At 36.1% G+C, this 12,524-nt stretch overlaps 1 protein-coding gene across 5 annotated transcripts in view; it reads left to right on the forward strand.

Moving 5' to 3' along the window:
- Positions 1-12,524, forward strand: part of PDSS2 (decaprenyl diphosphate synthase subunit 2) — a 265,019-nt gene that overhangs the window by 156,014 nt on the left and 96,481 nt on the right. For all 5 annotated transcript variants that reach the window (XR_009054310.1, XR_009054309.1, XM_057738874.1 and 2 more), the window contains exon 4: positions 12,209-12,283. Coding sequence is in view for 3 of the 5 variants with exons in the window: in XM_057738874.1 (XP_057594857.1) it covers positions 12,209-12,283 (75 nt within the window). In the remaining 2 variants the exon portion in view is untranslated. The remainder of the gene's footprint in view (positions 1-12,208; positions 12,284-12,524) is intronic.

The following is a 12,524-nucleotide window of genomic DNA, read 5'->3' on the forward strand; positions in this document are numbered from 1 at the left end:
TTAATACTGAATTTGAACACCGTAAGCAAAAGAAAAGAGCATCCAAAAGGATCCATGTGATTGCTTTCCATTAGTTATATTGTTATAACTTTGGTTTTAGCATTTCCATCATTTTCCTCTGAGTTGTAAATACTCAACAAAAAAATTCACTGTAAGCCAAAGTTGGCTTACAGGGCCTTAACCCAGGAGCAAATTTTATTTATTTAGCAATAGTGATTGGGGAAGAGCCCTTTTCTGGCAGCTAATGACCTACTGGAGGATTTGTGTGCCCAAGGCAAAGCTGAAGGCCATTAGCCCAACAGGTCATTAACTGACAAATGTCTGACCCTGAGGTCATTTCTGGTATTGTAAACTGTGAAAACATTAAAGTGGGTTTGTTGGAAAGTATGGCTGTGCCAAGCTGCTTTCTTTTTAAGAATTTTGAAAAATGCATTGAGTTGTTTGTTATGATTCATGTGGCTTAATTGTCTTTGTTCTTTGTTCCAGTCAGTCAGATATCAGTAAACACCAAAACTATGCTGTGTGTCTGTATTCAATCTTTAGTTTTTAAAGGACAGTTTCCCTGTTTAGAATATCAGATTAACTACTTCATTACTGAGCAGCTACACTCTTGTGGATTACTTATGTTTTCATAATGTGTCGAGCTTTATAGCACTTATCTATTCTATATTCCTCAGTGATGACATATAAAGCTGCAAAGCGACATGGAAATAGCCCTGAAGTAGAAGTCTGTAGACCTTGTTCCTATTCCTAACTTTTTTTTAAAAATTAGCCATTTAACATTGGACAGCTCATTTTATCTCTCAGAATTCCAGTTGAGATCTTTTTCTCTAATTTTTTTCTCAGATTTTTTATCTAATGTCTTAATATTCCATTTTAGAAATGAAATTAGAAACTTCATAATGTGGACTATTTAATAGTTATTAAAATTACCACCAAACATTACAAAAAGAACAGCTTATATTTTTGAGTATATATTATGAGGTAGACACTTGTGTTTCTTGTGTAGTAACCCACTTAATCTCTCCTGAGACAGAGGAAAAGGTTAAATAATTTCCTTGAGGTAACAGTGGTAGTAAATGGTAGAGCTGTTGTCTGAATTCAGGCCATCTGGCTCTGAAATCCTTATGCTTAACTGAAGTAGAAAACAAACCAACAAAGAACCATGATACCTTTTTTGCCAGCAATTTTGCAGTTACAGATATTGGAATTTATAATATGTTAAACAACTAGTGGTTTTTAAAGATTGGAATAAACACTTCAATACAAACATCAGTAGGGCTTTTTAAAACATTTTAGAGAAATAACTGCTAAGCAAAGGCAACTTATTTTCTTAGTTTCCTCATTTATAAAATAAAGGCAGCATTGTTTCCATCCCCTACCTCCTTGCCAGTTCCAATATTCTACAATTCTGAATGTTGTAGGAAAAGTTTAAAGGTACAGTATATAACCAGATTCTGCAAAGGGTATTAAATATGAAGAAAACCAAAGAAATCAAGAAAAAATGTTAATAAAATTAGAAGTACAATAGAGAAACCAAAATGTTTTATAAATGTCAGAGATCTTAAGACTGACATGCGTATTTCAGCAATCTAAAGTAATACCCCAGATTTCTCATCACAAAGGATTTGTGATGAGAAACTTACACGGCTTCATTTTTTCAAGTACTTTAAGGCATAAGGTGATATGCAAATATAAATTTCTGAAAATAATGATTGAACAAAGTGGTAACTGTGCAAATTTATTTTGAAATAAAGATTTATGCAATTAATTCACATATTAGAACAGTATTGGTAATTCAACAAAAATTATTGTGTGCATGTGCTAAGCATTGGAGATATCAGTTTAAAAGTTAATTGTGTAACTTCATAGATTTGAGAATTTCTGACCCAAGGGTATCCAGTACTTGATTCAAGGGTACAGTGCAGCTAGTCTCAAGTTTCTACTACATAATTTTTTTAAAGGCGGAGAAATGGATTATCTAATTTTCTAGAATGCAGTATTATTGAAGAGGAAAGTTAGAAATTTACACGCAGCTAAAAATAACTCCGTGCTTGTTTTGCTTTTGTGAAATCTGCTTGCTGCACAGAGAAAAACAAAAAAACAGGACAACCTAGCAATCCAATGTAACTTTAAGATGTTTTGCTAAAAATGGAATGTTCTGCACCTGCTCTTGTAAGTTTCTGTTTGGAAACTTCCATGCTCTGTAAACATGTGCAGTATAAAAGTAAAGCTCACCCTGAGATTGGGGCCCAGAACTTTGGAGCCTTAGCTTGTCTGTGGCCGCTGGCTTAATAAACCTGAGTTCTCCATCCCTCCAAGTGTGGTGCTTGGTTTCTTGACAGACCGATTTCTGTGACATTTCTAGAGCCAGTTATTTTTAGAATATCATTGAATCACAGATTTTGAAGAGCTGCAAAGGTATTTGGAAAAAATACAGTTACAGTTTTAGACAAGGTGCATGGATTTTTTTTTTTTTAACTTTTTTTTGTTTAAACCACTGACAACTTTTATTTTTTTATTTTTATTTTTTAAATTAGTTAATTAATTAATTTATTATTTTATTGTCTGTGTTGGGTCTTTTTTTGCTGTGCGCGGGCTTTCTTTTTGGTTGTGGTGAGTGGGGGCTACTCTTCGTTGCGGGTGTGCGGGCTCCTCGTTGCCATGGCTTCTCTTGTTGCGGAGTTCGGGCTCCAGGTGCGTGGGCTTCCGTAGTTGCAGCACGTGGGCTCAATAGTTGTGGCTTACGGGCTCCAAAGCGCAGGCTCAATAGTTGTGGCGCACAGGCTTGGTTGCTCCGCGGCATGTGGGATCTTCCTGGAGCAGGGATCGAACCCCTGTCCCCTGCATTGGCAGGCAGATTCTCAACCACTGTGCCACCTAGGAAGCCCAAGGTGCATGGATTTTAATGCATACGAGTCGTGTTTTTATTTCTGTGACTGCCTTTGAAGTGCAGACCGTGGGATGTCTCTAAATTACAAACATCTGCCTTTCAGCGTGGCCCAATTTGAAGAGGAACTGATTGTGCTGAAAGGTGAACTGTGTTACCCAAAGGACATGATATCTCTGGAATTTGCAAGATGTATGTGTGAATCCCAGAAAAATCCTGAAATTTTTAACTCTTTGGCCAAATGTGATCTAAACCAGTTTGTTTTCATGAATCTAATAAGATTTAAGCTAATAGTCAATATCAGTGATATAAACCAACAAGATTGATGTGCGTCCTAACAGAATAGACCCCATAGTACCCAAGAATGATTCTGTTTTATCCTGCCTCTGTTTATGCTCAGTTAATTTACATGTTTTGGGTATAAAGTGATAAAGAAATTAACACCTTTACAAATATATTTCGGAATAACAGTGTTTAAACTGCGTGTCAAAAATTTGAGGAGTCTGTTTGCAATTAAGATGGCTAACCAAGGTATGAGCCATACATGACATATATCAGCATGATGTAAGGTAATGGTTCAAACCACAGATCACATCTTATTTATTGGTGGGTGGTGAAATCGATTTAGTAGAGCACTATCAACACTTTTTTTTAATGAAATACAAAAGAAAATAAGAATAAGGAAACTTGTTTTTTAAAACTTTTCACTCATTTTTGTACATATTCATGTATGCATGTACTGTGTCATGATGTAAAATATAGTTCTTATTCTGGGTTACAACTTAAAAATTTTGAAAGCCGGTTCTACAAGGCAGTGTTCTAGACAGCGGCATCCTTTCAGTTGCTTGAAATACTGTACTGTGATTCTGGTCTCAAAAGTGGGATTAACCTTTCAGTAAAATCATACTTGGAAAACATCAGTTAACATCACTGAGAGGGCCCTCAAATCAAGAAGCAGTGAAAGCAAAATGTATGTTATCAGCTATATGGGAAAAAGTGTGCAGATCACTGAAATGGCAGACATTATTCTCTTCAGAGAAAGTCAAGTTAAAACAAGGTGAAACATGGCCTTAAGTAAAGAGCATATTAATGTGGACCATTCTAAGTACAACAGACTTCATGTGCAAGAATCCCCATGTTGGATGAATGGATAAAAAAGATGTGGTACATATATACAATGGAATATTACTCAGCTGTAAAAAAGCAATGAAACTGGGGCTTCCTAGGTGGTGCAGTGGTTGAGAATCCGCCTCCCAATGCAGGGGACACAGATTCGAGCCCTGTTCCAGGAAGATACCACATGCCGCAGAGCAGCTAAGCCCGTGCACCACAACTATTGAGCCTGAGCTTTAGAGCCTGTGAACCACAACTATTGAGCCCATGTGCTGCAACTACTGAAGCCCACGCGCCTAGAACCCGTGCTCCACAACATGAGAAGCCACGGCAATGAGGAGCCCGTGCACCACAAAGAAGAGTAGCCCCCACTCACCGCAACTAAAAAGAAAGCCCATGCACAGCAAAAAAAAAAAAAAAAGGCAATGAAACTGGGACATTTGTAGAGACATGGATGGACCTAGAGACTGTCATACAGAATGAAGTGAGTCAGAAAGAGAAAAACAAATATCGTATATTAACACATATATGTGGAATATAGAAAAATGGTACAAATCAATCAGTTTGCAAGGCAGAAATAGAAACACAGATGTAGAGAACAAACATATGGACACCAAGTATGGAAAGCGGGGAGGGTTGGAGGGGAATGAATTGGGAGATTGGGATACCAAATAGTATACTCTAAATATATGCAGTTTATTGTATGTTAACTGTATCTCAATAAAAGTTCTTTAAAAAAAAAGAATTCCCATGTTGGAGAAGGTGGAAAATAAAGAAGCTAACTGCTGTATGAAAATGTCAGAAATGCTTTATTTGTTTTATGACCAAGCATTCAATCCTCAGCAACTATTTACAGTTTTTGTAGCTATGCAAAATACTTGACACAACCTTTTTTTAACCTACTGGAAAGCATCTCCTTTTTCTTTATTTCTTCTGTAAAGCTCCATCCTTTTATATATCAACTTTATCGCTGTATAATCACGATTAAAATTTTTTAAGCAAAATTAGAAACTAACATTATTTACTATAATCTCAAGATATGGAATGCTTAGGAATAAATTAAGCAAAAATAAGGAGCCAAATTCATATGATGAAAAGTGTAATATGTTGCAAAATTAAAGAAGATATAAATAGATATACTGTGATGGTGGCAAAATATTGGGCTTTAATTTTATTGTTTTATCTTTGACAGATTTTGAAATTAATTTTGTGATGGTCTCTTAAAACAAATTTGGAAGTGTTCCCACCTTATCCATTCTGTATGTAAAAGTATGTAAGATATTTTGAAGAATTCACCTGGGAATGGGGTTTTCTTTGTGGATGAGTTTACTTGAAAAGTTTCATCTTGATGTCAGCATTTTAAATTCTCCGGAATTTTCAGGAACCTAATCATTGTTTAAATAAATAAATGATATTTGTCATTGTTCAGTGACAAACAAGGTCAAGAATCATACACCTTTATTCAAAAAGTGAACAACTTTTTTAGATTACTTTTGTATTGCTAGTAAAAGAAATTCACATTTTTGGCTAATTGACTATTCCTTACAATTGTTATGAATAAAAAATGTTTGCAGTTGCACATTTAGGTGTTTCTGATCATGTGGCTTACTGTTGATAAAACACAGATACCTCCTACCTAGATAAGCAAACTGAGGTGAGGTGCTGGCCCAAGGTCATGCAGCTCATCTGTGTATTAACTCTCTGTGTGATCAAAGACAAATGAATGGCCGTTATCTCTAAATGGCCATCACTAGTCTCATTAGTACAGTGCCAGGTAAGTAGTAGGCTATCAGCAAATGAGTGCACCAGCCAATACAATTTAAATTTCAACACTTCATACTTAAGCCATTTTCCTGAACTTGTGGACTATTTCTTATAAGTTTTATCTGCTGTGATTTTATACTTTTCTGTAGTTCACTGAATTTTCGTGAACCATTTTGACAAATGTTACCAGTAGTTAGAGTTTATAAGCCAATGTATCAGCTGTTCTAAATTAAAAATTAAGATTATCAATTTGCTTAGTTTTTGCTGCACCTGTCCTACTGGTAGTGCCATTTCTCTCTCTGCTCTTCCCCCTTAGCCAGAAAAAACTTCCAGCTCACTAGAACAGATTGCCATCCCTCCCACAAATAAGCACGGCTTTACTCTTTTGGCAGCATTGAAAAGGCTCCGTTCAAAAAGCGGAGTTCGAAACTTCTTCCAGAACTTCTGTGAGTCAGTGGTGTGTTTATTGCAACAAACCTTTCATCATTGTCTTCATTAAACCTGGTCCTTGTCTGGTAGGAAGGAGTGGAGAGAACCATTCTTTCATAGAGTTCATCAATGGCTTATTAAAGTCACTCATTTATATTAATCAGCAGGCAGATTAGGGCTCATCTGGGTTGTTTGTGCCCAGGTGGTGGGTGAGTACCCCTTATTTGGCCACTGCTGCTGCTCCCCGTGTGCTTCAAAGGTTGCTTCTCCACCGAGGCTGCCAGCCTGGAAGATCTGGCTGGGCACTGAGGACTGAATCCACCTGGATCCAGACAGTTTGCTTACACCCAGTTTGTAAATGATGAAGTGCTTTACAAATGTTAGATATTATTGGCCTCTATGGGAGCACACGACTCCTTTACACCAGTCCTTCTCTACCTTACCTTGGTAATGTGAGTAAATCTTTCCATCTTTAAAAGCATCCCTCAAATATTTTGTGCTCTATTTGTGTGAAGAGGAATGGAAGAGTGAAGCTAACGTCTCTGGTTACCATTAGCAGGCTATTTGGCATCCTTTATCTATAAAAGTATTTTTCAGTAAAGTGTTTTCACTGACAATATAGTTCTTGTGGCTTAAAAAAAAATCTTGACAATATCCCTTCAACTGCCATAGCGCTTTGAAAAGGACATATTTACACTAAATCTATCTTTTGTTCCTCCCAAGATGTATGTGAGAATGAATTCTCCCTCAAGGGTGTTTCACCTTCGCTACTGCTTTGCGTTGCTGTCTGTTCTTGGGAGTTGGGGGAGGAGTGCAGTAAATTTGTGTGTGATTAATGCCATCAGCAGTGCAGATGTGTGCACACGCAGGACTGTTTCTTTACTAAAGGCTGAGGGGCTGTGTGTTCATTTGCCTCCCAGATAGAGTGGGGGGGTCACATGTTGTCCTGTCATTCTAGGCTGTGGTAAAAAACGTCATTAAAATAACCTTCCCAGCGCAGGTTTTTGAAAGACGATTATAAATCTGTAATAGCCTCCACAGTTTTAATATATCAAGCAAATGAAGTACATAGCAACTTTCTAAAGTGAATTAAAACACAACTATATTACCTTATTACATCAACTCAGATAGCTTATGCTGGTTTGAGTTTTAGTTGAGCCACATTATAATTGACATTCTTCTAAAGATTTAGCTGCATTTTACTTTACGTTTAGGATAGGCAAACCTTTGCTCAAACCAAAGTGGTCTGGTTTACTAGTGAAGCATCTGTCCGCTGCTAACTGACTGTACTCCTGAGTCACATTTATTGAGAAAAGCACACGTTGCCTGCACGGAATGCTTGTCACCACTTACTGCTCTGAGTTTTGCTAATCCGGGGACTATTGATTGCTGTATTCCATAAATCAATTTGTAGACCCAGTGTAGCTTGAAGCCTTTCTGAGACTCAAACAGGATGTATGCTTCCTCCCATACCACCCCCGGAAGTAGGTTTATTGTTTTATCTGATTATAAAAGCAAGATAATAAAGGGGGGAGAAAATGTAACACATTGTATATTAAGCAATTATACATGTAAGCAATTCAGAAAAGTTGAAGAAATTTTTAAATTAAAAACATCTAGAATCTTACCACTTACAGATTATCATTACTATTAATATTTTGTTGTTTCAGACTTTTTTCTCAGCATATATAAACACATAGATTGACCTCATTTTTGTTTTAAAAATACCTATTGTGTGTTTCTTTTTTGTAACCAGCTTTTCTTTTCCTTAAAAATATGTTACAGACATCTCTATATAGCAGTAAGTGAGGATATTTTTTGGTCATTTGATCGTTACCACCTACTTCTCTCAATTTCTAATTTTTAAGATGAGAATGTTATTATCACTCAGGGCATAATAATCACAATACCTTTTGTAAGGGTATGCATCGCTTTAGTTTTTTTAGTTTAAAAAAATCATTGCATTGTAGTTACCTTTGTCAAAAGATAAAGAATGAAGCAATTACATATTCCCCTGCAATTGGTGAAATTTGTCCTGTAAATTGACCATTTAAGAAATTCATTCCAAAGGTCAGTTATATCAGATCTGTAATTGTGCTAAGGTTCAGATGCATCTGAACACTGCCTGTTCTTTATCTTTGATGAGAGGGTAGTGATTAAAATGGGAGAGATCAACAGTTTGCTTAAGAACAGCAATTTGATGTCCACTTCCTTTCCTATGCAGCCTTTTCTCTGGTAGCCAAAAATGACATGGCAGGAGAAACCAGCTCATAACACTGACATTGTGGATGGTTACCATTTCTGGCTCACTGAAATCTAAGGTGTTACTTAGAAGATTCAGAGATAGTGTATGACATTGCTGTAGAGTCAGATAAAACACATGAGACAAATCAAAGGAAAAAGTATTTCTGCATTTGCATGTACAGGTAAGCAATTCTGCTATTCTCGCAACCTCCAGAAATGTAGAAGTGAAGAAACATATCTCCTATTTGATTATTCTCTAGGCAGGTACAGTAAATTTTATAATATTGATGGTGACAGTCATATAATCTGAAATAATGTTTCAGGATGCAACAAGTCAATGTTACAGAGACCTCTGATTTTGGTTAAAATGGTCTTTTCGTGTGTTCCTGTTGTTGAATTAAAATCCACTTTCTTCCCAAATATTTGGGCACACTTTAATCTTGGTTTCCATACTATGCCCTTCATCCATGCAAGACTTATATTGAGTATAGAATAGTAAGATAAAAGTATAGAAGAATAATATGTTAACACTCACTGAGACTTACTATGTTCCAGATTCTCTTCTAAATGTTCTATATATTTACTCATTAGAGAAGGAAGGAAGTGATGTGGTCAACTAGTGCCATTATTGTTTCATGCAACTTTGCACTTAAACCTGATGTTATTCTGAATTTAATATGTATGAATTATTCCCAAGCTTAGAGCCCTTCAAGGCCCAGAACTCAGCAATGTGACCTTTAATTGACCCAACTAGGACTTCTTTGTCACTTGGTGAAGTGGGCTACTAGTCATTATGGTTTAAAAAATGGAAATAGTTTCATTATGATTTCAGATATTGGAACCAAGGGGGAATGGGCTCAAAAAGTTTCACAAAGAAAGTAATCAGTAAAGTTTAAATATAGGAAAATGTCCATGTGATGAGAACTGATAAAAATAATATCATGAGCAAAAATGTCTCATCAAAGTTTACAAGAAAGCAGTTTTCAAATTTATTTGCCTAATTATAAATACTAAGATTTGCATTTCTAAGAAGCTCAGGATCTTAGAACTGGAAGAGACTTCAAGGAATTATGTTTTACAACTCCCCTCATTTAATAGTTGAGGAAAACCGAAACTCAGAGAAAGTAATTGATTTGCCCCAAATCTCACAATGAAATTGGTAGTAGGCCTTGTGGTAGCGTTTAGCCCTCTCCCTCATAGTGCTCTGCTCTATTTCATTACAGCTCTCTAATCTGTTGGGCTTCTGAGGGTGGCTAACATGAAGGCTCTTTTAGCCTACCTTCTTTTTCTAGTAGAAAGTGTTTGCTTGCCCCCCTGGGCTTGGAACAGAAGTCCTTAAATCTTTTTCATGATTGCTCCTGTCGAGAGCACCAAAAAGCCTGGGACTGGGACTTAGTCTCAGGAAGTGTGGCGGTTAGGCTCCAGGTTCTCCTCTGGCTGCCATTATCCTTGCTACTGTTTTAGGTTGCTTGAGCAAATCATTCCTCAAGAATCTGGGGCAGGGGTGGGGGGAGAACTCATTAAGCTTGTTCTTTCTTATATTTAAGTACAGTAGGTATCTAAACAGGTGAATGCCTGTGTGGTAAGGCATGTAATGAAAAAAAAAAAAAGATGAGGCCATTACATGGTCTTGTTAACATATGTATGGACTGGTAGCCCTGTGGTCTTCTAGAAATATTTGTGATTTTAAAGGAGGATGATACTTAAACACAGCTCTTTTTGGTATAATTTTAAAAGTAAACATGTCAGGCAATGGAAAGATAGTTAAGTGTGTGCTGAATACATCACTTTTGCCTGGAACACGTTTAACTCCCTTAAGCTATCCTGCTTCTTATACTCTTACCTTCGTGAACTTGTTAATCCAAGCAAGTCCAAAGCTTTTTCCTTGATGGTTGTTGTTGGCAATGGAGGTATATTCTGCTTAAGCAAGGATGGCCATTTGGAAGTACAGGTCATTTATAAGTTATAAACTTATAAGTACAGGTCTGTGTATATTTACTAATTGCATTAACAGAAAAAGAATTGGAGAATAAAATGCTTTTGTTGCTTCTTGCTGGTCTGGAATTTCAGGGAAGTAAAGGAACACTCTGGTTATCCAAAACCAGATCCATTGTTAAAATGAGTGTCGGACTTTCTCTTTGTAAATCCCTCTTCACTTTACCAGTGCTGGTCTCAGACCTCAAACTGTTTCAAAACCATAACATTTCTTAATGACTGATTGATCTGTATTATGTGTCCAGCCATCAGAGGGATCTTGGGATGTTGCTTGTGTAAACTGTAATCCAATCTGATGCTGTGCATATAGTTACAGTCTTTCATAGACCTATTGGCGATACTCTATCCTCTTGGATTTGGGAATAGAGCTTATCTGATACCTTCAGGGGAAAAAAAATCCATTCATTTTTCTCTCTTCCCCACTTAAATAACTCAACACATCTGGTAACACTGTAGGATCATTGTCCTTGCAGTTCCTCTGCAGCTCATATTGCTACAATATTTCTTAAGTATTTGGTTACCTAAAGGGCAAGGCGATTAAGAAAAAAAAAGACTTTGTATAGGTCTTACAAATTAACCCATCTGCAGAGCTAGAAAAAAAAATCCCTTTAATCAGCAAAATTTCCATACAGCAGCAATGTGTTATGCAGAATGAATGTAAATATAAATTTGGAGATAAATGCTTATGTGTTAAAATTTTAAAGCATATCTTTCTACAAATTAATGTCATTTGCCTCTAAGAAAATGTTTATTAAATCCAAGGTACCTGAGATTGAAGTATCTTGTTGTTTGGGTCTGTATCCTTTGGCTTAATGATGTCTACAATTACAAGAATGATAAAAGCTGAAACAAAATCCTTTAATTCAATCAGAACTGAGCTAAATTTTAGGAAGCAAAGAGTGGGAATCTGATACAGGACTGCATAACATAGGGAGCTAAATATACACGATACTAAGACTTCGTAAGAAGCAGATAGGGTTGCCTTGAGGAATTCTTGTTTGAAATGGCTGCATTGAACATTATAATAAATACCACTATTTTATCCTTTTGAATTAAGATGGTTTATGCAAACAACTGTAAATTGTACAGTAGTTCCAAAGAGACCATTTACTGTTTTCTGCTTGTTTTACATTCTGGAACAAGTTCAAAGGTTTTGATTTTGTTTGATTTTTTTTTTTAATAGCCTGAACCTTGAAAATAATACAGGTTTGATGAATACAATTTCAATATTACAGTTCTGTAAAAATTTTCAGTGTTTATGGTACATTTGACCCAGGGACCCTACACAAAATATATCCACAGTGCATTTTTAGTGCAACAGAATGAACACATTACAAAGGTGAACTATTCATTTGCTTTTGCTTTTCTTTCCATATTAAGTATGAAAATTTGCATTGTGATGGCTCCCAGAATGGGGATACTGAAAAAGTATCCACCTGACAGAAATAAACATTTAGAAAATAAATTGGGTTAAGATTTCATTAATCTGAAATTTAAGCTTATGTTCAATGTGCTTATTTTCACATATATTAGTTAAATGCTGTGCTTATAAGATTTTTTTTTGTCTGCATTATGACTGGAAAAATTAGATCACAGCTCTGATATCCAGGTGGGCAATGCCATTTGCCAGGATCTTTGCACATAACCCCGTTTTTTTTTCTATCAAGCACAATATTGCCTTGCTACTAAGACTTATGAGGCATTCTGAGGTAAAAATGGGGATACATTTTTTTTAATTGTTTCTTTTGATTTTTTTTTTTTCTTATTTTTCAGGTTGTGGAACTTTTAGCAAGTGCTCTTATGGATTTAGTGCAAGGAGTATACCATGAAAATTCCACTTCAGCAAAGGTAAGGATTTGGTAGTCATTATAAAATGTTAGGTTAAAAACCCTCCTGGCAAAACTAGAATTGACGAGCGAAAATGTCATTCTTGTTTTGTGTTTAAATTGTACATGACATTTTTTTAGATTAGTGTTTTGGCTACAAATTCATGACCATACGCTTAGTACATAGCAGATTTAGCCAATTAAAACAACCTCTTATCCTCTGGCTGGATTCACAGTCTGTTCCATCTGCAGCAGCCCGGTAG

This window comes from Hippopotamus amphibius, chromosome 6 (genome assembly GCF_030028045.1).
Source record: "Hippopotamus amphibius kiboko isolate mHipAmp2 chromosome 6, mHipAmp2.hap2, whole genome shotgun sequence".
In the NCBI taxonomy this organism is placed as follows: domain Eukaryota; kingdom Metazoa; phylum Chordata; class Mammalia; order Artiodactyla; family Hippopotamidae; genus Hippopotamus; species Hippopotamus amphibius.